The following is a 24,441-nucleotide window of genomic DNA, read 5'->3' on the forward strand; positions in this document are numbered from 1 at the left end:
TATCAAACTCCAAAACATTTCCATCACCCTGTACCCATTAAGTGATCCATCCCTGTGCCCTCTCCTCTCAGCCCCTGGAAACCACTAATCTCCACGGTCACTATAAATTTTCTGGCTGTGCACATTTCACATAAATGAAACAATGTGACATGTGGCCCTTTCTGTCTGGCTTCTCTTATAATATTTTCAGCATTTCCTGATATTTTCAGGCTGATCCATGCTATACCTTACTTTATCCACTTCTTTTCACTGATGACTGGATGAAATCCCATTGGATGCTGGGTTACTTTTTGTCCATTCTTTAGTTAGAGGACATCCAAATTGTCTCCATCACTGGACTACTATGAATAATAATGCTATGAATATTTGTGCACAAATTTTTGTGGACTTGCTCTCAATCCTGTGGTGCATATACCTATGAGTAAAACTCAGGGGTCATACGGTAACTCTGTAACTTTTTGAGGATCTACTAAACTGTTTTCCAAAGTGGCTACAAAATTTTACATCTGGCCAACACTGCATGCAGGTCCCAGTTTCTATACATTATTACCAACACTTGTAACTATCTATTTATTGCAGCCAATCTAGTTACAATAATCAGTGTACTTTTAGGAGAAACCATTATTGATGCCTAGTGAAAGTGTCCAGGTAGAAATAATTTCTTGTGAATCAGTTCATATTTGTTGTAAAAACTGTATCTATTTAAATAAAACATTAACTCTAAAGTAATACTGTCACCACCAAGCGTTGGAGTGCGTCAAGTTTAGGAAACAAGGGTTGAAGACATGGCTTTGGGATCCTATTAGGAGGTCATGCACCAGCCTGTCACCTGCAGTCACACGCGAAGGTGGTATGATTTGTTGACAATTGCAGGGTCATTCACCAGCAGACCTGGAACGCGAGTGTGATCTGCAGGCTTCTTGCACCAGGCTATTTTCTAGAAGTGCTGGGGACTCAGCCAGTTTTTGAAAATGGGACCAGGGAGACGTTCTTCCCGAAGAAGGGAGACATCATTTGGCTTTCTTTGTGATACTCTTCCCACTTTACTCCTCTTTGGGATTTGGAACCAGAAGGCCTTGCAGCTGAAGAGCTGAGCAGATGGCAGAGATGGGCGGTCTCAAGTGAGCGCTTGGTGGTCACAGAGCTCCACTGCTCTGCGTGCGTCCTCAGCTGGTGCTGTCCTGCAGAAGGGAGGGCCCACATGTTCCCGGGATCAGGTGACACCAATTCTGAGAATAGGATACACAAGCTGCACTTCCCACCAGCTTGGAAATCTTGTCCAGAGTTGGGGTCAGGGCCGGTTCTTTCTGCCCTGTTGTCGTGTTTGGGAACATGTGCCAAGATTGAGGTTACAGTGCCCTGTCGCATGCAGCAGACCTCCTTGGAGAGACTGGAGGACTTTTACCCTGTAGTCACAAAGCCACCAACCAATAAGGCCATGATTTTTTCAGAGCAGAGATTTTTATTATTATCTTAACTGAATGGGATTGAACCCATTGGTGCTTTTACCAGGGACCCACATCTCACCTCCAGCCTTTGATTTTTCTTTCTCTTCTGAGACAGGGTCTCAAGAAGCTGCCTACGGTCTTGCTAAGTTGCTGAGGTTGGCCTTGAAGTTGTGATCCTGCAGTTTCGGCCTCCCCCAGCCACTGAGATGAGGGGTGTGTGCCACCATGCCCAGCAAGTAGAGATTTTTCGGTGTGTCTCTGCCATGGGGCAGGTTAACCACCGGCTGGAAGTTAGGAACCTCCCCATCACATGACCATAGGCTGACAGCGTGACCTACCACCTTAAGGGGAAATCCAAGCCACTGTGGCTCAAGGAATCACCCCTCAGGGGACCCTCTGTCTGCCTCCGTTCCTGATGGGAGCGTTGACCTTGCTGGCAAGGGGCACGGTGGGCTTCTCCTAGGCTTGGAATCTCCTCGGCAGCAGATCAGAAAAGACAGCTGCTGACAGCTGACCCGTCCCTGCCTGGGCCCGGAGGCCTCGTAATGGAATGTGATTTGCACGGCACTCCCAGGAGCAGGTGGCTCCCAGGCCCTGGAAAAGCACGTTCCCTGCTCTGCTTCCAGCTGCCCCTCTAGACATGGGCATTTAGGGATGGAAGAGTGAAGCACCAGGTGTCCCCAAAACAAACCCAGGGAGCTAAGAAAAGAGGAGAGTCATGGAAAAAGTCCTCATGGCTTGGAAAGGTTTGGGCTCCAGGGCAGAGTGTTCCGAGTGCCTCCCATCACTAACTGCTCCCTCACACACTGCTCTCTCCACGTCCCTCATTGGAATTGGAGCTCATCCCTCTCGGTGTGGCTAGAGCCTTGGGTTGGCTCTTTCTCCCTCAAGAACACAAGTTCCATTAAGAAACAGTCACACCTCCAGGGTACTCCTTGAGCGTTCTGCTTCTGATTCCCACCCCAGGTATGCAGCAGGTGCTCCATACACGCCCAAAGAATTATCAACAGATTGAATTCACCCGTGGCTACATGATAATCTCTACTCCCCTTCGACACACACAACTTTCCCTCGATTTTACACACGAGTCCACTGAAGTTGGAGAGGTAAGCTGACCTATTCAAGACCAACACTAATAGCCAGTAAGGTTGACTCTGGAACCCAGGTCTGTGTGGGTCCAAACTTCCAAGTTGTTCTCCACTGTCACAAATTACAAAAGCGAGACATCCAGCCCCCAGGGACCTTTCCTGCTTCTGCCCAAATAAAATCAAAAGGAAATCAGCCAGCCCTGAGACAGAGCCGTCCTGTGATGGAAAACCCGAGCACCGGCACACGGCCCGCCAGATGCTGCTAGCAGCTTTAGTACAGCAGGATTTAATAAAGCTCCCAGACTGGTCCCTTATGCTTGAGTGGGCTTGCTGTGGCCCCTGGTCACATTTTTGGATCATTAACAATTAAACACACATGCTGCTCTGTCCTGAAGCCACACGGGCCACCAAACCCACAGACACAGACAAATCTTGATGACCCTCTCTGTCCTGTACCTCTCTTTCCATACACCTTGTGATTTTCTGCCAACCCCCTGAACCCCACACTGCCCCTCTTTTAGGGTAGAATTCTCCAGTCAACAAAGACCAAACAAAATGGCGGCAGGAGGCAATGGTCTTCATTAGCCAACCATGGGCCCCAGGTGTGGATCCCTTCAGCTGAATGCATCTCTGTCACTGTGTCTCACTGAAGACCACGGGACCCACCTCCACCCACTTGCAGAGGAACCTTTTAAAAATATAAAACCTATTTCCTTTATCTCCTGAGAAGCTCTGAGGCTGATTCCATAATCTGGCTACTGTGAATAACACTGCAATAAACATGGCCTGCAGGCATGGCTTTGGTAACTTCATCTCCTTCGGGTCCGTACCCAGGGCTGGTACAGCTGGGTCACAGGGGAGCTCTATTTTTAGTCTTTCTGGAGGAACCTCCATACTGTCCACTCATTTGCATTCCCCACGGTGAGCGAGGCTCCCTTCCTGGCCACATCCTCCTGTGCATTTGTTCCTTTTGTTTCTGACACTCCCCATTCCATTGGGGTGAGATGGAATCTCAGTGTAGCGGTGATTTGCATTTCCCTGATGGCAAAAGATGTTCAGCATTTTTTTCACAGACTTATTGGCCATTTGTACTTCTTTTGAGAAGCTTCTGTTTGGATCGATGGCAGTGCTCCCCTCCTTGAAAAGCTCCGGGGAATCTTCCATTTCTCTTAGCCCTGCATCCACGCTCACTGCAGCATCCTGGAAGCCTGCGTGTGACTGTGACTGTTCAGTTTGCTAAAGCGCATGGCTTTCCATCCTGGTCCTTCCCCTGCATGACCACCACCCCTGCATCCCCCAAACACGCCCTCCCCACCCCCCTCAGCATTCCTGCAGGTTCTTGCCCCTGGGAACCCTCCCGACTCCCCTCCACCTTGGTGAGACCCAGCTGGCCCTTCTTGTCAATCAGGCCTGCTCTGATTCCCCCTTCGACTTTCTCAAATAACCTCCCAGCCACTATCACGCAGTCTGTCTCTCTTTCTTCCCCACGCCTAACACCCTCTGATGCCCTGCTTACTTACCGACTTCTTCCTGGTAGAACATGACTACCTTGCTCACCCCAGCCTTATGACTCAACACACAATAAATGCTGAAAAAATATTTCCAAAATCAATACACACATGGAGACCCAAGCTTACAAGCCTTTGACTTTCCAAATCCAACCCTGCTTGGCCTCTGAAGGTACCTGACATGTCATGACCCTTGCTTTGATTCTGAGAGTCACATAGAGAGATGAAAAGAGAAGAACAGGAATTGGCAAGTTACTGACTGCCGGGAAGTCCTCCACACCCACCAAGGCTGGCCATCAGCCCCCAGCAGAATGCCACGGGCAATCCCAACCCACAACTTCTTCCTCCAACCCATGAAGGACAAAGTTATCCTTTCAGGACGTAAGGGAATCAGGAGGAAGATTTCATTTTTAAAAGACAAAAACAAAGTCATTTAAATTGAAAGCTGATCTTGTGCCTTAGATGGTATTTGGTTTGCAAGAACAATCCTCAGGCAGGAGTGATGTGCGCTGACGAGGCAAATCGGGTCTGTCTCCGGCCTCAGCTCCTGGGAGACAGCTGCCAGGAAGATTTCTTGATCTCCTGGGCAGATTGGTTTTTCCAAGTTTGAGTTCTAAAATGAGCACAGACTTCAGCAGGCCTCTACGACAGAGTTCCCAGTCCTGAGAATCCCAGATGCACCCCGTCTCTATGGCGGTTAGAGAGTTTTCCTGTTCCTCAAAGAAAAGGCCAGCTTTTCATGCGCCATTGCTTGGAACTCTGGAAATGAGGGACAGAAGCCACCGGGCTCATCGGCTGGCACCAACCGCCTGCCGTTCTCGAGTGGAACTCTCTCGTCCGGAGGGTGGCTGGGTTGATTCTCTGATCCCATGAGAATTCAATGCTGTCATTTTTGTAGACTATCAGGAAGGACACTGTCCTGGCTGATGGAAAGCGGCCTGTCAAGGAGGCGCGTGGTGAGGTCGAGGGGAGGCTCTGGGTTTAAGATACCAACCAAGTCTCTACCCACCTAACAGAAAGGCTGTTCATCAGTCCCCCCAAAATTCACTGATTCCATTTTAGAAAGATTTTGTTAAAAAAAAAAAAAAAAGCTAGATGTAAGTAATACCAATCTTTATGTAGAAAGAGAGAGAGAAGAATGAGAATTTTTGAGGGATGAAATATACGTGCTGAGAAGGTCCCCAAAGTCACACAAAGGTCTGTTGAGGAGAATTCTGGGGGGTGGATCACGGTGGACCTGGGTATATAATGTGTGCATATGTCTCTGTATATTTGTTTGTGTTTTTCTGATTCCCAGAACTTTTTTATATTTATCTCATGTTCAGTTTATAGTAAGAAACAAAAAGCAATGATTTTTTTTTTTTAATGAGTTAGCTATCTAAAAGAAGAAAAGGTGAAAAAAAAAGGTGAAAAGATGAGCCTAAATCAAGACCCAACCCCCTGGCTGCATGTGAAGACCGGCCTGAAGGTGGTCCCCTTCCCGTAGGCAGAGAGCCCTACCTGCAGGGCTAGCTGGACTGGGTCTTGGATGCCGGGTGGGCCCTGCTGAGGGCTATGCCTGAGCCCTGTAGGACACACCTCTGTGGGTGGCTCAGGGCTCACAGCAATCCTTCTCCTGCGGCTCTGCTTTTCCCAGGACCAATGGCAATGCTGAGTGGGCTGTAAGGACACGGTGTGGGGTCTAAGCTCACAGACCCAAAGTCGGAGACACACACCTGGTTGGCTTCACCAGCGGCTTTTCCGGGGAGTGGAAATGTGTTGTTGCTTGGCTGTGTGGGGGATGGAAGCCAGGACTCCCAGGCCAGGAAAGTGCCTCAACACGGAGCCCCCGAGCAGCCCACAAGCTGGGAACTTGGATGGAGATGCCCAAGAGGCTGACGTCTGTGTAGCTGAGTTTCTGTGGTGCAACTGGAGGAGGAACTTTCAACCTGGACATAGCTGAGACAGACTGGGCCAGACCATTCCAGCTCTTCTCTCCACTGTAAGACACCAAGAGCAAGGCCCTCCTTTGGTGACACTGAAACCTATATCTAGACATTGGTGAGTACCCTCACATTGCAAAAAACAGCTCCGGTTAAGGACTGTGTGCCTGAAGAGAATGGCCACCAATTCTGCCTGCCGAGGTCCCTAGGCCTGTCCTACCTCCTGTTCTACCCTTGACTTCATTCTTCTTCTTTTTTCTTTGAAGTCCAAGATTTTTCGTGCATTCACTTGTTTATGTATGACACCTCCCCAAATAGCTAAAATAGGAACACCTTCCCTCCCATATTTTTTTTAAAGCTGGTCAGGATTGAGTTCTGTTCTTTCAACCAAAGAGATCTTTAAACACACACACACACACACACACACACACCCGCTCAACAGTCATCTTAGGTTTCTTGATGTTCACAACAGTACAGATCATCTGTCCTCATTCAACCCACGGTAAACCAGACAGTCCTCCGACCAGCTTCCCTCAGTGCTGGAGCAGATCTAAACACAAAGGCCGTGTGCAGCAGATGCTCCTGGGCCGTGGGGGATACTGGAAATATACCAGGATGTGTCAGCAACAGGCCCCTCCCTGCACAGCGAGCAGGAGGGCGAGGAGCGCTCCACTGCTCAGAACCGATGCCAACCAAGAAGCTGGGACTCTATGAATCAGAGACGCCACCAAACCTGCACTGCCCGTCTCCAGGAGAGATCGGAGCAAAGTGCGGCTTAGTGAGGCTCGGACTTGCTGGAACCAAACACTAAAGAAGGTCCATGCAGCCAGCATCTCTAACCCAAGCCCCACGCCTGCCTGGACAGGTAAGAAGTCCATATGTTCTGAGCCACCCTCAGCAACAGAAGGCTCTTTGTGCAAACCGGAAGACTCTGTCACCATGCGGAAAGTGGGAGCTCTGTCCCCTCACAGCGCAGACAGGCCCAGACTCAGTCGCCGATGGCCAGCATCCTGGATGTTGGGTGAATGCAGCCAGCATCTGCTGGGCGCCCACACCAATCTCAGCCCCTTGGGTGAGCCATGCCAACCCTCCCTGCTAAGTCACAATGGGAACCATCTGCTGAAGCACCAGGTGTGAAATAAAAACCCAGCTCATTAGCACCTGTAAGCCCCCACCCAATTTCCTGGAAAATGCTACCATCAAAATACAGGCTGCCCTCAGGCCTGCAAAACCCCACGGTCACTGGTCGATCTGTGTGAATTCCACATTTCCCATCAGAACCTCCCAGAGAGCAGGCACCTCGGTGTTTACCCTTCTCACCAGAACAAATGCAGAGCTGTCGATGGGAGAAATCACACGCCACCCCAGTAACAACGGAAGACATCGCCTGCAAACTGTCCGCAGCCCCTGGAGTAGCTGACAAGTTTGACGGAGAATGTGTGTCACCAACGTGGCTTGATGTGTGTTTGAAGGGAAAATGGAAGGTGCATTTCCAGGAGGGCCAGGGACCGCCAGCCAAGAAGGACTTGCACACAAAGCCACCACGAGGACCCGTCCCATTCCAGCCGTCCCCTCCTGGCCCTGTATCAACGCTCCTTGTCCCGCTGTGATCACTCTCCAAGGAACGTGGCTCCCACCGGGGAACAAGCCCTCCTGACAGCCAGCTGCGAGGCCCAGGGAGAAAACTGATTCGAAATGACAGCGGCACAGAATGGTGTTAGCCTTCTGCTCTGAACAGGCTGCAGGGAGAGAGGTGCAGCCACCCTGCGACGGGTGGGAGACACGGCCCAGGCTGGGCAGCACAGCATGGTCCCCAGGAGCACAGGCCCAGGCCCCAGCTGGCCTGCCCTGCCCTCCTCCCAGAGGAGTGTGGCTCCACTGCTGAGCTTACCTTGCCTTTGAAAATGTATTTCCAGGGTAGTTTCAAGTGATAGAAATATTTCAGAGAAAAACCCAATGGACTGATTGCTACAGCCATAGCAGTAGAAATAATAGGAATTGTTACTTTATGCCATAAATAATAATTACGTAACTATTATTAGATGGTATTCTATCATGATATATATTACATAATAATCATAAAAATACTCCAAATGGACGCCAAGAACCTGATATCTAGAGCATCATAATATAAAATACGTAATTATTATTTCCATCACATAACACAAAATATGTAATATTCAATAGTAAGTATATAAAATGATTGTTTCCAGCCTCTTTGGGGCTCCTGCCTACGCCAGTCCCTCCTGTAAGTGCTTTCTGAGGACCAGTTCACTCGACATTCAGTTGATCCTGTCCCCCTCTCCCTGAAAGGGGTTTGCAGCTCAGGTCCTTCTAACACAGACATTTTGCAGGTGAGATGCCCCCAGAGCCCAGTGGTCTGGGGAAGGAGGCAAGGACGGGACCCTGACCCGGGCAGGCTCTCAGCCTGGGCTCTTGGCCTGCGCGCAGCGTTGGCCCTGCACAGTCAAGGTGCTCTCCTGACGTGGTCCTAGATGGAAGCAGGCGGTGCTGGCTGTTGGGACAGCAGGGCCCTTGGCAGTAAACCTGGGAAACATTTACCTGAGGGCTTTCTGGGTATCAGGTGAACGAGGTGAACCCTGGGCAGAGCAGGGAGAGCCTCGTCAAGGACATGGGGAGGCGCTCGGCCAGGAGGCGGGAGGTGGACCAGGTAGCCTGCTCCTGGGCCCAGAGCCCGACGGCATCTGCCTCCACCAGCTGGGTGCCCCTCGTCCTCGAGGTCCGATGGGGATGGGCTGGCATTGTGTGTGGGCATTGAGTTGACAACACACTAGCAGGACCTGACCCTGGAGGGCTTGGCGGGCTTGGTAGCCACCGCGATGCTGCAGAACCTCCAGTACCTCGGGCCTGAGCTCTTCTCCCCTTCAAAGGCTCTCACAAGCTGCCCAGCGCCAGCCTGCACTCACACATCCCCCCTGCCACCGGGCACTGACAGATGGGAGCTATTCTTATTATTTAACATTTATTAAGCGCCCACAGTGTGCCAGGAGCTGCATGGAACAGGGGTGTGGGTGGTCCCAAAGAGTCTGTCCTCAGAAGGCTGTGGCCACATGGGAGAGGACGGGCCTCTCCCCCCCCTGCAGAGCCCACCCTCCCCCTCTTGCCGCCCAGCTCCGGTATGTTCTGCGGGAGTCAGGGGGAAAGGCAGGCTTGACGACTGGGACCCAAGAACCCTCCTCCAGGCACCTGGGTCCAAACTCCAGCTTCCTGCTATTCACTTAGGGGGTGGGAAGGGGACGGGGGGCTTCACGGGACTCAGGCCTCAGCCCGTGGGCACTCAACTCCGAGACGGTGGGCTGGAATCCCTGGCTGCACCCCCTGGCTCTCCAACTAGGCTGAACACACCTGTCCTTGGTCACCAGGAATCTCCATTGAGACCGAGGGCAGAGAGAGGTGACCGGGCCCCGCCCCTGCCCTGTCCAGAGCATCTTCACACAGGGAAGAAAGGCACGGTGACCAGGGACATGGTGAGCAAACATGACAATCACGGCAGTGCTGTCACTGGGTTTGGTGTTCCCCAAGGAGCAGGTGACATTCAAGTCCCCATGGCATCCTGCTGAAGTGGGCGTGGCCAAGAGCCCACTTTCAAGTGGAGACACTCGGAGGGGATGAAGGTCGCATCACACAGAGCCACAGTGATACTCAGACCCACGGTGCGCACAGGGCAGCCTTGAGCACTCTGTCACGCCTCTGAGTGACGCAGGGGATGGACTGCAAAGGCCTAGGGTGCAGACGCCTGTAGCTCTTGGGGGAAGAGCATACTTGAGATTACACCAATTTCACACATGAAAAAGTCAAGGTTAACAAAGGTCAGGCGACTTACCAGGAGCCACACGGGCAGGCTCCATGGCTGCGCTCAGCTTTTGCTACTGTGAGTTCTGTTTAATTTTTACTTAACTGTGCTCTCTCAAGAACGGAAAAGGAAGTTCTTCAGAGGGCACTTCCTCAGAATAATGTGGGACGCACACGCTATCAGCCTCCTGGGTGGGTCCCCAAACCTCCCTGCCCCCAGTAACCAGTGCAGCGTAGAGGGAAAAGGGAAGGAGCCCCACGAAGGCCACCTTCTCCCACTGTGGAACTCTGTTCCACCCTAAGCCAGATGCAAGGCTCAGCAGGGTGGGCACAGAGCTGGCCCCTACTAGAGAGAGCCCATGCAGTCATTTTCCCCCTTCAAAAACAGATAACAGAATCTTTGTCCCCTGGAATGAACCAGAAGCCCTGCCCATTGGAAAGGATGGTGAGCCAGCCTACAGCCAGCCACCCTCCTGCCACGGCCCCCCGTCACCAACAGCATGAAGACCTCACGGAGCTGGCGGGGGAGGGTGGAGAGCTGAGAACGCTACCTCCCAGCTGCTGTGATTGATCTCTGACTCTGTTGACATGGCTGCACCCTCTCTGTGATCTCTAAGGACAGACATGGTGTCCTGGTCATCTCACTGTCTCCAGAGCGTGCCAGAGACCCCTAGAAGAAACCCACGATCAATAAAGAAGGATTTCAACAGATGAATGAGTTTCACGGAGCCTTTGCCTCTGATGTTTGCAAGCCCGAAGAGCTCAATCTAGGAAAACGACCCTTGCCAAAAGCAACAGTCCCGGCCGCCCAGAGGGAGGGACCTCCTGAGTGTGGAGTGCCACTTTTCTGGACCCCTCGCAGGAATCGACGGTTCATCCAGAGGACACGTGGGCTCTTCGTGTGCTAGTGCGGTGCGTGCAAGACTGGTCTATCTTTAGACAGGAGAGGAACATCAACAGGGTGAGTGTCTCCATCATAAATCACCCACAGCACTTACCCAGGACAACCTCTAAAAGCCAGGGAGGGGGCCCCGCGTCAACACGAAGGCTCCGATTGCTGCACAGAGTGAGATGCGTCGGCGCTCCAGCCTCCCGCCCTGTGCCAGCGTATTGTGAAAAGCATACTTGCTGATATAGCATGCCTTTAAAATGATCAACATGACAGATGGCTGCTGCAGAAACACATCCTTTTTATAGGACTGATATTAATCAGAAGAGATCGACAGTGTCCCTTTAATCTTTTAATTAAAAAAAAGGGCATTTCTCTAAAACGGAACCAGGCCAGTCCCGAGCATCTCGGAGTGCTCTCGAACAGTGGAAGGGCCCTGTTCCTCCAAACTGGACCACAGAGCTTGAATTTCCTGCCCTCGTTGATGTATTTTCACATGGCTGGCCAAAGAAGTGGTGGCAGGCTCTGGGGACCCTTGACAGGCCTCCATGACTGTGGTGCCAGGTGTCCTGGAGGGATCTCCTCGACTTCCCTTGATGGTGGTGTCTGAGCCTGTAAGGGAGTGGGACTGTCCCCAAACACCCTGCTGGGAGGCACCCCTGCTGTAAACCTGGGGGTGGGGGGGTGGGGGGGGAAGCGATGGGTAAAGTGCCCATATCTGACTTTAGGAAACTTTAGAATTCTGGTCATGGATCAGGAGCCAGCATGATGGCCTGGTGATCATGGGCCACAGTGACAGGCCATCAGGATGCCTGAGATCAGAGCCCCGCCACTCTCCTCCCCGAGGATGGTGTGTGTGGAGTTTGGGGGACAAAGGGCACGTCTGTGGGTTTGCAAAAGCCCCCTCCACCCCCCGAGAACCTGGATTGTGCCTCTCCAGCTCTGTCATTTTGGAAACAGGACCCTGACTTGAACTCCATACACAGTCCACAGTGCTCCGGGGACCCTGACGCTGCCTTCCAGCTCCCAAGGTAGCAGGATAGATGGGCATGTACTCCCAGATCAGCCATGGAGGCTGCCTCTGGAATTTCATCCAGAAAGACTGGGGGGGTGGTATGTAGGTATGGAGTTGCCAAGAACCATCTTTGCCTCCCCTTGGAGGTGGTGTGCTTGTGTACGAAGACCAAGTAGAGGCAACCGCTGTGACGTGGGGCAGAGAACCAGCCGTTGGGTGGTCAGAGCACCTGGATCTAACTGTGCCAGAAGCTGGTTGAACCTGGATGCTCTTTTTTTCCCTCTAACCAGTATGACTTAGATTTGGGTCACTTGCAGATAAAAAAGCCCTGAAGAAACACCCACCCAGAATAATATTGAACACATAATCATTTATGTATACATACACATATATGTGCACGCACCTGTGTGTGTGTGTGTGTGTGTGTGTGTGTGTGAGTTTCCTTATATGTTATAATGTAAACTTCCTGTTGGAAAGGATTGTTGAATCATTCACTCCTTCATCTCCACCTGGCACATAGTAGGTACTCAATGAATAACTGCCAACTGGAGAGAGAGTGAACTGCATTGAAAGCTCACAACAACTTTGCAAGAGAGGTATTCCTGCGAGGGAGGTACTCCTGCAAGTCAGGCATTGCCGCAGGCAAGCAAACTGAGGCTTGGTGAGGTTAATTGACAAGCCCCAAGGCCACGAGCTTAGTGCACACCGGAGCCAATACATCAACCTGGACCCGTTTGACTCCAAATTCTCTTTGCCACCTCTCTGACTGTTTAATTTAGTCGGCTGTTGACATGGCCTCGTTGGCAGCACAGAAAAGTCACTTGGTGACTAAGATGGAGTGGCCTCCAAGCTCCATGTAAAGGACACCAGGAGCATTTATATCAGGTGTCCATCTCGAGGTCTCTTCCCATCAGCAGACGGTGCACATGCGCGGACAGCACCACGGGACAGCCGTGTTCAGGCCTGGGAATGGGTCCCCAGCCACCAAGCAAAACAAGCCTCTGTTTCTAAGTCTAACCAGAAACGTGTCCAAATTACTAGGGAGCTCCCCACTGGCCCTCTCCCCTCCCACGGGAGCTTCCTCTTGTCCCTTGTGGAAATCATTACTTCAAAAATCCCCAGCGCCGCTGTCCATGTGGACGCACACCTCTGGTTAGGTTCGTGGCCAATTTCAACAAAGCTAATTTCTGCTTTGAAATACAGCACAGGGGTTTGGGTGACCCACTGCCACCCACGTCACAGAGGCATTTGCTGGCAGAGACCTGCCTGTCTAGCCCCGGAGAGCTCAAGGTAGAAGACCTTGGAGGAATCACTGACTCAGCAGGGGGATGGCAAAGGGTCAGCTGGACACCCACCCAGGGACTTGAGCATCCGCCTGCAGAGGGCCCTGGGAGGGGCCTGGAGCCCAGCGCTCATGAGGTTCCTCCAGCTCCTGCTGGCCTCTGACTTTCACTTGGGAGATCTGTCTAAACACTGTCCAATGCTATGGCGCCCACAGGGCCGGGAACACACTGAAGCCCCATCTTTAGAGCCAAATCACCTCCACGCATGTATCCTACTCTTCCCTTCTGCTGGGCACTTGTCCTTTCTGGCCCAGGGGACGCCTTCTGCTGCCTCCCAGGACCACTCCAATCCCACCTCTTCCTAACTCTAAGAAGCACCTGGCTGCTCCATCTCCGTGATTTCATGAGCATCCCTGAGCCTACACCCCACTCACAGGGGCAGGCGGGTGGCTAAGAGGGTTGCAGAAATCCCACCCATCCAGCCCAAACCACAACTATCCGGCTGACATTCTTTGTGACCTTGGGCTCATTCCCTTTCTCCAAGTGTAGACTTTAGGTTCTCCATAGGCAAAAGGAGAGCCACAAGGGGAATCTGCGACCCCTTCCCTGGGAACCTGAGAGTGATCTGTATTTTCTCATTCAGATATTTTTTTTTGGGGGGGGAGAAAGGGGGATTTCCTTTTTAGAAAGGCATTTTGGTGGTAACACTGATTATGTAAAACCCTCGGCAGGACCCAGGACAACACCCTGAAATCAAACACATAAATATTCCCACAGCAAAAAATATGAATATTTACACTAACTGGAATAAAGGAAAGTCTATAAATAACCGTACATCATTTCAGGTCAAGCCTTGTTCTCAAATGAAATTTGGTGTGAAACTTGAAAAAGGTTTGATTTTTTTCAGAGCTTATGGGGACTTAGAATTGCAGATGAGGGGTGGCAGACCACGGCTACCCAACTTGGAAACGCATGGAGATGATCCTTCTCCTTGGTTAGCTGCTCTCCGTGATACCATCACTCCCTCTGGCCAGCTCCGTGTAGCAGTACAGCCTGGGGTTTGGGTGCTGCTGCTTCTACTGGGCTGCAAGCCCACAGGTCAGCAGCTGTGGCCGGGATCCAGGAGCCTAGCACAGTGCCTGAGGTCAAAGGAAGTGTGTGGCAAACAGAAAGCCAAGTGAACCATGTGGCTCCACCCTCTGCCCTCCAGCCAGGAAAATCATCTTCCTTAAGATGAGGATGAGACAACCCTTGGAGTGGCAGGAAGAGTGACTAGCCAGGAGCGGTGGCAGACATCTAGACCAAGGTGTGCTGGGTCACACATGGAACACACAGCCCAGGGCTCCTTAGACCCGAGTGCCAGTCAAGCAGACGGTGAGGTCTGAAGTCATTGTTTTGGCAGTGTGTGACCGTGACCCATGGCTTTGGAAGTGCCCTTGGCAGGTTTGGAGCTCCAGAATGACTTTGGCAATGGCCTTGACCTCCTGGGTGAGCAGGTCAGATAATCTGCTAATCACTGAAGATATCGTGAGAAATTCAGACATGAGTAAAGAGCTCCGTGGAGCATGCACCAGGACTTCTTATCCAAGGACATCGAGGTTGGGAATCTGTTCACGGGGGGAGGGGAGGACCTCATGCTTTTGCAAAATTCTTGATAATGCCACTCATTTCCTCTTCCTTTTGGCCTCTTTGCACCCATGAAACCATCCAAACTGGCTCAGCTCAATCCTCTGAATTCATCCCACGATTATCTCCACAGCTAGCTGGATAAACAATTTGGCTACACATATTCAACAAGTTAAGACACAGAATAATGGCCGTGGGGAATCCAACACGGTAGAGTCTGTTTTCCCTGGATGATGGCAAGTAGGGTCCACGGTCACCACCGAACCTCCGCTACAAACACACCTAGGCAAAGAGTCTGTATGAGCCACCTCCCTGGAACCATCAGGAAACTCCTCCTCCACCATCTTCGCAGGACGAAGTAGGTACTTGCTCAAAGCTTGGCAAAGCAAATGGCTGGTCAATTCTATTTTTCTTTAACTGGCAGACAACAATAGGGCCCTGTTGGTCTGAATTTTTAAAGTGGCACTGGAGGGTATCATGAAAGGGAGCCCCCTCTGCCACCGTGCTCTTGAGCATGGCGAGACCTCCAGAGGTACCTCAAAGTCAGACACAACAGCCCTGCCAAGTGTCTAGGGTCACTCTGCACCCAAGTCTCCAGGCTTGGGGCCCTCTCTGCCACAAGTGGAGAACACACTCTTTATCTTGATCACTTTAATGTCTTGCTGGTGACATTGCTCAGGGGCTGAGAGTGCCTTGATTCCCTTCAGGAAGGCCTTGCATCTGGAGTTGGGGAGAAACCAGCAAGGTCAAGGAGGCGGTGGGCAAGCTGTCGGAGTGGCCGGCAGGCAGAGCAGCGGGCATGAGGGGGACATGAAAGCCGAGTGCCTGTCGTGGCTACAGCTCTCTTTCCCTTGGCATCTCCTCCTCCACTTGCAAACATAACTGTAGTGGGGGATGCCAGAGGGCACACAACATGGCTGTCTCAGCAAGCCAGAAGTCCAGCCAGTGTTCCTCTGGACACAGCCTCTCTGTGGGTGCCAGCGGGGGACAGGGAAGCCACATGAAGCATGTCCCCCTGTGGGTCCGGAGGGTCCTCCCTCAACTGCTCCCCTGACTCACGGGCCACTGGTGAGATCGCCATTGGCTGAGAAAATAAAGAGGATGGGGCTGAGATCTGCAAGTAAAATCACTTGCTCCAACCCCAAGTCACTGGATATGTTTCCCAAACGCTTCCTGCAAAGGGAAAAGAAACAGGGCCTCCCCAATTTCTCAGCTGGCCCCTGCGTCTTCTCATCTATCACTGGGGTAATATGTCCAGAGTGGCATTTCGTCATGACAGCAACATTCCAGCAAATCGATAGTTATTTAATTCCCAACAAGCTCCCGAGTCCATTAAACCTGATTACATTCACCCATTTCAGTGGGTGCCGTTATTTTTCCTACACCGGCACTTAATCCATAACAGGAACTTATGAGAACTTTCAGGAGCAATTTCAGCATCAATCAGCCGAGAGTGAGCAGCACGATTTGCCTGTGATTATTTATCGGCCGGGGCGGCAGAGGGTCTGACAGACCTCCAGAGCTGACCTTCACCCCAAGTTTGCAATAGAAGCAAAAGGCCTGCTGCTGGCTTTCCCTCCTCCGCCAAGTCCGGAAACACAGTCCTGCCCCCCTGGCCTGCCCGTGCCAGGAAGGACGGAGCCCTGTCCCTGCTGACTGCCAGGGGCCATCTTGTGGTGGCCTGTCCACCTATATGTGGAAGACAGAAGCCACCAAATGGAGCAAAGGCCACACATCCAGGGTGACAGAAGGTTTTGCTCTTCTTCAGAATCACCCTGAACAGCTCTAGTTCCTAAACGGCACAGCAAAGGAGTCGGAAGAGGAGAAAGAAATAGAATTTGACCAGAATCCTCCCCAGAAATTTGAATTCAAGCGTCAGAGTGTTGCAGAATTTCCAAACACAGGGGTTTGGGGTGCAGAGTGAATGGGAAGGGACGCACTAAATATGTTTTTTTTTTTCCTTCCCATGGAAAGAAGATGCAGAACTGATCCCAACCAAGAGGTGACCATTCTCCGTGAGCAATAGTGAAAGCCACCTGACCAGCCACCACCGCCAGGCTCTGCAGTCGCCAGCTTCCCAGAGAAGCTCGACGTCCCCCGGGAGCAGTGCAGACAGCTCACAGGTGGACTCGGGGAGAGGGAGAGAACGAGGCAAATGACCCCGTCCACACAGCAGTGCCCGCCTCAACACCAGCACCAGTCACCACCCTCCTCCGTCCTGCCATCGTTAAGAGGCGAACAGCTGGTGTGGGGTTCCTGGCACCACCTCCAAGTGCCTGAGGGAACCGGCAACGGGGTGTCCCTGCTTGACTCGGCGCCACCACGCAAATTCAGGGTGTGCGGCGGGGAGGGGGGCTTTCTCTGAAAACAGACAGCCCATCTGGGGCGACCCAGGAATCGCGGCCTGCTGGACGCTCCCTTCATTTCCTGGGCCACAACTCTTCACCGCGTCACCTCGTGATAAGTCACTCGGCCTCGTGATCTGCTCGGGGAGACCGAGCCCCTCGGAAAGCTGGGAAGGAGCGCAGATCTTGTGCCCTGTGGTCAACCTCCCAAAGCCAAGGCATGAATGTTAAACAGCAGTCAGATCAATACAAGCAAATATAGCTCAACTACACCATTTATTCAGCCATGAGAGATGTCAATAGCCAGATTAGGGTGATCCATCTTTTAGATTTCCTACTGTCTCCTCACTGACTACAGGAGGGCTTTTTCCTGTATTAAAAGTGTTTGCTTTCTCAACCATAAAAATTCCAATTATTACTCTGAGCGCGCGGGAGTTAAGTTGCTGGCTGGCAGAGACCTTGCGTTACCTGAATGGGTCCAGGGAAGTAGGGTGCTGCGGGCAGGATCATGGGCACACCGTAGGAATGCAGGAGGACCCCTGGAGACGCCAACATGCTTACTCGCAGTGCCAGTCCCTCCGAGGCTCAACGCATCAATGAGAGCTGGGGGGGATCTAGGGACCCAACTTCTGCCCAACTACAGAGCCGGGAGCCAAACGGCTTCTGTCAGGAGCCAAGCGCTCGTCAGGCCGAGAGGGGAAAGAAAGAAAGTCCGCATCAGCAACTCTGGATGTGAAAGTCTTCTTCCCAGACCACGAAGAGACGGCGGCAGCTGCAAAGTTGAAGCCACCGAAATGGAAAGGGCTATTTTGGGCACAGCTTGCCCAACGCGCTAACCAAACCCTCTCCGCTAAATTAGTTCTCGGAGAGAGCGGGAGAGAAAGAGGGGACCGGCCCTGAGACCACGCTCTCGGCCCACGGGGTTGGGCCCAGAGGCCAGCACCGGGGTCCCCTGGGAGCTTGGAAGTGGGAGACGTGAGCTCCCGTGCTTATCAGCGGCCACCGAGAACCAGAATCCAGAGGAAGTTCCTGGGCAGCCCGGCAGAAACCAACCCAGACGGGTTCTGCCTCTGTTCTCCCTCTTGCTCTCTCTGATTTCCATTCTAAAGGGGCGATTTGTAAATAGTACAGTAATACCGGCAGCTCATATTTGCACAGGGTGGGGGACGTGCAGAGAAGGAGCAGACTCCTGACACGTTCTGCCGTGTCCTTCCCAGGACCGGTGGCAGTCAGTGCTCTTCCTGGGACCCGGGGAATGGCTGTGGGGTCACTGAGGGCGTGCAGCTTGGGGGAGCGGTGCTGGGCGGGGACCTGAACGCATTCCCAGGTAGGACCCCCCCCCCACAAGACCCTGTCTTCACTACTGTATTTTATGCTGTGATAGAATTTCACATGCTCCCCACTTTCTCGTATTTTAAAGACCATCTTTATTCTGAAATGTCAACTGTGATACATACATTTGCAACATATTAATGACAGTCATTTCCCTGTCCTCCGAGATTCAAGGTGTATCCAACGTGTAACAAAACGGTAGATGGTAAATACAGTGAAGAAAATTTGAAATCTCTCTCTAGTGTCAAAAAAACACCCAAAGGATCATCGGGGATGTGCTATGTGGTGGGTAGATTAATTCCCACGGGATATACAAACTGGTTCAAGGCTGACACAAGTGTCCCACTTACTAGCTGTGTGATCTTGCACAAGCTACTTAGCTTCTCTGAACTCCAGTTTCCTCATTTGGAAAACAGAGATAATAAAGGTCCCTCCTTCATAAGGTTGTGTGATAATGACATAAACTCGCTGTCACTATATGGCAGCTGTGCGAGACAGGGGGCTAGGAGCTGTTCTCGCCGTATATTCCCTGTTCTTCTCCTGGTGCTCAGTGTAGACACATCTTTTGAGTTCAGACTGAGGGCTCAGATGACATTAAAGTGTCACTCTTCTAATCTTATCCCAGGAAAGCATGTGGGCACCTTCAGAGTTTACAACTTGGAGAGCTGTAATATAAGATTCTGATGAAGTACGTCCCCTTCTGTGGAAGCCCAGGCCCAAGGAGCTCAGAAAATCACCTGGGACTAAATCTCCACTTGGCCCCTTCCACCTATCTCACTGCACCGGCCACATAACACAGATTTTGTCAGCACGGCGGAGGGTGGGGGGAGCGTCGGACGCGGCCAAACACGTTCAACTATCGGCTTTTTCTAAATCCAAATGTCAATTCTTCCACTCTGAGATGGCCAAGGTGTTTTTACACTACACTAATTTTAGTTGCTTGATGTAGCTGCATAATCACATTCCTAGATAACGACAGTGGACAGGGTTTGGCAGAGAATTCAATTATTTAGGGCTGAGCTCGGGCCATCTTGACAAGGTTCTCTGTAATTGATTCTCCTGCGCCGAGTGCCCACGCCACCCAGCTCAGAGGCTCGGGAACAGCTGTGAGCTGACCCCTCTTACTCAACAGCCCGATACCGTTGCTAACTTTAGCTGTGGAGTATGACTTTCAACACCGCGTTTCTGAGAAGTTACCAGAGAGACAGAAGCAGTGGCAGGCTATGGGCGTGTTTTCTAATCTGCTCCCTTTGGCAGCCACAGGCCGGGAGGGTTCAGTGAGTTGGGTGAGGCCGGGGTAGTTGCATGTTGACTTTTCAGAGCTTTAACGGGAAAGAACACGGGTCCCGTGGCAGGAAGCTTGCTCTAATCCCCTGGGCTCTCAGCTTCCCGAGAACAGAAGCGACGAGGCCCATTTGTTGTGAGAGCCAGCGTGTTGGGATGTTTGGGGCGGATCATTTATGGACACGCGTACACACAGTTTTACTGAAGAGCCTGCTGATCAATTCAGATAGAACATGGAGTTCCACGACACTCTGAACGTGGAGTACAAAAGCTTTGGCTGCTTCCCAGATAAGCATCTTCTTTCCCCCTCCTGAAACCCAGGGTTGTCTGGTGGTTCTTTTCACTTTGCCTGCTAGGAAGCTCAGAGTCCAATGAGAGGCTCCCATTCTGTCCACTGTGTTGGCCTTCACCGTCTGCATATCTGTAACCTTGTCTTCATACTCCTGTCACCTCCAGTCTCAACCACAGGCACCCAATTTTCTATTTATATGTTATTGACCTATAAGGTTGAACTATTTATATTTTTGAAAATGCATTGAATGTATCCTTGCTCTAAAACCAGGACAAATAATAAGGCATATCGATAAATAACCACCACTGATGGAAACCTCTTGTTCCTTACAGTAGGGGGCTGTTCTCCCCAATGGGATGCACCTGGTAGTACCGGGCTGGAGTGTGTTTCTTCCTGAATCTTCTGGGGAGTCTCTGCTCCCCAGGAGCTGGTACCCAGGGCCAAGGGCTGGCTACCCAACAGGCAGTTCCAAGCTCACGGTATGTTGAAGGAATTCAAAACTGTCAAAATGTGGAGGAAACAGTAAGGTGGGAGGAGAGAGTGGTGTTTCTGGTCGTGACAAGGGACAGCGGCAGACCTCCGGAGCGTGCTGAGTTCAAACCGAGGCTCAGGTCCAGTGACCGGCTCCGGCTGTCACGGGCAGGTGGCAAGGTTTCCTATGTAAGTGGCGGACACTCTCAGTGGGCAGCTCTCCGCCGGTCGCCGGGCAGGAGCCCTGACGGGCAGGCTGTGAGAGAGTGCCTGGGGTGACGCGTTCCTGGTGCTTGATGGACGGTCGTGGGAAACTTAGACACCCTAGCTTTTTTTTCAATCCTTTTTATAGAACACGAGATATTCTTTTCATTTTTTTCAAGCACCTAGAAGCATAACACGCACTCTTAGATCGAGGGTCCTACAGGAACGGGCGATGGTCTCGGTGTGGCTCCCAGCCTGTGGCTCACGGCCTCTCCTGGCCCCGACCTCTCATCCGGGAAGTCAGAGTCCAGGTTGGGCAGCACAGGTCCTTCTTCCCCTTCCTCTGCCTTGTTACCTGTCTCTCCTCTTCCCCAGGGTTCCCTGGTGGCTGCTCAGTCCAGTGCTCCCCAGGCCAGAATCGCATGGAGGGCTGGATGGATGGACGGATGGATGGATGATGACTTATCCAGCAGGGGACAGTTCAGTCCCTTCCCTCCCCTGAGAACTGCTCCATCCTTCCCGCCCTCCATGACAATGCTCTGCCCTAGAGGTTCCGCCTCCGGCTCCCAGATCCTGCCTCTGCGCCCACCTCCAGAGCCCACATGAGGATGCTTCTGGCCATGGCAGCCCCTTCGGAGTGGTGGCCACCAGGGAACTAGACGTCTGTGTCAGAGAAGGAAAGAGGCCAGGGACAACAGTCTGTTGGCAGGAGAAGAGAAAGGGGTCATCCAGGGAGACACCACGTCCCCATCCGTGGCCTAGGGTGCCAACTGCAGCCTTGGGGACCGGGTCCAGGCCATGGAAGGCCACTGTGATGTTGGGTCTGCACAGTGAGAGGGAGGGCTAGGCCTTTAATTCCCTCCCTGTCAAATTCGGATCAACCATGTCTCCTGGACGGCCGGCACACCTGGGCCTGCTGGGCCCCACGTCCTGTCCAACGCCCACCAGGTCTAGAGGAGGAGCCGTGCCCACCCAGCGGGAGTCTGCCACTGTCCTCATCCTTCTTCAGCACCCCATCATTCTTCCTGGAAAGAAGCTGAGCCTCGGTCGTCACGGGTGACCAGGAAATAAAAATGGAGTCCGACCCGACCTCCAGGTTTAATTTTAATTGCATTTTTTAATCTTTCGGACATCGGCGGTGTTTATCTCATCATGCGGATTCAGAGGTGACCGAATCACCCACACGACCCTGTTTCCAGGCAAAGTTGGGTGACGGTGAACCTCGGGGGGCGCCCAGGATACTCTGCAGGGCTGCCATTCAGATTCGTCCTCAGCCCGTGGCCAAGGGCACACTTGTGTGCAAACCACACTGGCAAGGTGCCTTGGCCGAGCACCTCTGTGAACCAGTTTCCCTTCCGACTTGCTGGCCAAGCAAAAGTGCCCTCCTTCCCCGCCCCCGCCTCCCTTCCTTCAGGTCCCACCTTGGGGGCAGAAGTCAAAGGTCAAATCTCTGCAAAGCCTTCGCCACTGCCACAACCTGCGGACTGCACCACCCTCTTGTCCCAAGTCCTTCCCGTATTTTGTTAGCTCCAGGTCTGCTCCCGTGGGGTCAGGGTCCTGGAAGCTGGTCGCTCCTTCAAGAAGGCAGGTGGACCCCGGCGCAGAAGCAGGGCAGCCATTGCCATGAACCTCCCAGGGTGACCGTGTAGGAAAGCATGCGTGACAGCCAAGAGCCACCTGTATCTCCAAGGCACAGAAAAGGCGTGAGGTTTGAAGTTGGAGAGGGTGGCTTGAGTCTTGCTTTCCCTTTCCCATGTCTGGCGTCCTCAGGAAGACGTGCTCAGCCCGAAGCCCTCATTCCCCACCGGAGTGACGCGGAATAGCCCCTGGACCTGCTCACAGGTGCGTGGTGGCAGTGAAATGACAAGCTGCAGGTGGGCGTCCCTGGCACTTGGAAGGTATTTCCTCCTTCAGGGTGTCTGAAATGGGCCTCTGAGATCTGGCTCTCCCCTCTGCTCCTTGGTCAGTCTCAGGCTCACACCGACGCCTGCCCCAAGGTCTCCCTTGGAATGCGCATGCGGCTCTTCCCCACGTGATCATGTCCATGGACATTCACACCCTTCTGCCAGCAGCCCCGCACCAGGGCCCCAGCTCCCCACCTTCTTCAGCACCTATGGTCTGCCAAGATCCCGAGCTGTCAATCACGCCTTGACCCAGGATAGTCAAGACCTGACTGCTGTTTACAGCCAGGTCAGTTTCCATCTCTCCTCCCCCATCAACTCCCCCATCACCTCCCCATCACCTCCTCCATCACCTCCTCCATCACCTCCTCCATCACCTCCCCTATCACCTCCTCATCACCTCCTCTATCACCTCCCACATCACCTCCTCTATCACCTCCTCTATCACCTCCCCCATCACCTCCTCCATCACCTCCTCCATCACCTCCCCATCACCTCCTCCATCACCTCCTCCATCACCTCCCCCATCACCTCCTCCATCACCTCCTCCATCACCTCCTCATCACCTCCTCCATCACCTCCTCCATCACCTCCCCATCACCTCCCCCATCACCTCCCCCATCACCTCCTCCATCACCTCCCCATCACCTCCTCCATCACCTCCCCATCACCTCCTCCATCACCTCCTCCATCACCTCCCCATCACCTCCCCCATCACCTCCCCCATCACCTCCTCCATCACCTCCCCATCACCTCCTCCATCACCTCCCCATCACCTCCCCCATCACCTCCTCTATCACCTCCCCCATCACCTCCCCATCACCTCCCCCATCACCTCCTCCATCACCTCCCCATCACCTCCTCTATCACCTCCCCATCACCTCCCCATCACCTCCCCCATCACCTCCCCATCACCTCCTCCATCACCTCCCCATCACCTCCTCCATCACCTCCCCATCACCTCCTCCATCACCTCCCCATCACCTCCCCATCACCTCCCCCATCACCTCCTCCATCACCTCCCCCATCACCTCCTCCATCACCTCCCCCATCACCTCCCCCATCACCTCCTCCATCACCTCCTCCATCACCTCCCCATCACCTCCTCCCTCACCTCCCCATCACCTCCCCATCACCTCCTCCATCACCTCCTCCATCACCTCCCCCATCACCTCCCCATCACCTCCCCCATCACCTCCTCCATCACCTCCTCCATCACCTCCTCATCACCTCCCCCATCACCTCCTCCACCACTTGGTCGTCCCGTCTTTCTCCCAGGACTGGGCACAGACCAGACGCTCATGAGTACTTGAGATGACCTTTCACCTACAGGACGTGATGGAAGTTCAGGGGCTGCCAAGTCACCTGATCAGGGTTAAATAAGAAAATGCCTGCCGTGCCCGTTACCAAGCAGCAGATCTCTCTCTAACCAGTTCCGACACCTGCTAAATCATCAAGAATCATCAGGCCAATGTAGCAGCACGACCCCAAATTACTAAATACCACGCAGCCCCGGGCACGCGCTCCAACGCCATCCTACTGGACAAGGACGCGGCAGGGAAGAGGTTGGCCTCGCAGGTGTCTTGAAAGGCTGTTCCTTTGAGATGTCACCTGAGGGTTACATTCTTGAATGAGCATTCCCAGGCAGGAAGGCAGGCTCCAAGAGAGCGGGCAGCTCAGCGTGGCCCCCGAGTCACAGTGACATCAACCTGATTACGAGAAGGCAGGTGTAGGAAGCGCTTCCCCAGGCTGCACAGGTGGACACACCGGGCCATCAACCAGACGGTCCTCTAGTTAGGCCACCCCCACTGGAATCCTGGGTGGGGAGCCGTCCAGGCAGGAAAGTCCCTGGACGAGAAGCTGGCTCAGCAGCCCAGCAGGGACCCCGTCAGTTCACAGACATGTGTGAACTGGCACATGGCCACCTTGCCAGGACAGCGAGCGCTTACAAAGCATGACTATGCTTGTTGCGTTACCACCCTCTCAAGGACCACGCCTGATCCCCTGGCTGGAAGCACCA

General features: G+C 52.9%; 1 protein-coding gene across 12 annotated transcripts in view; it reads right to left on the minus strand.

The window, feature by feature from the left end:
- The window catches only part of Rbfox1 (RNA binding fox-1 homolog 1), a 300,651-nt gene extending 282,547 nt beyond the window's left edge, over positions 1 to 18,104 (minus strand). The window contains exon 1 of one of the 12 annotated variants that reach the window (XM_026385686.2): positions 17,406 to 17,998. In XM_026385686.2, the coding sequence (XP_026241471.1) occupies positions 17,406 to 17,492 (87 nt within the window). In that variant the 5' untranslated portion in view covers positions 17,493 to 17,998. Of the gene's footprint in view, positions 1 to 17,395 lie in introns of all 12 variants that reach the window. The other 11 variants (XM_026385676.2, XM_026385682.2, XM_077802830.1 and 8 more) reach the window with 11 other exon arrangements.
- Between the last annotated feature and the right edge of the window lie 6,337 nt (positions 18,105 to 24,441).

The sequence above is a fragment of the Urocitellus parryii genome, chromosome 9 (genome assembly GCF_045843805.1).
Source record: "Urocitellus parryii isolate mUroPar1 chromosome 9, mUroPar1.hap1, whole genome shotgun sequence".
Lineage (NCBI taxonomy): Eukaryota > Metazoa > Chordata > Mammalia > Rodentia > Sciuridae > Urocitellus > Urocitellus parryii.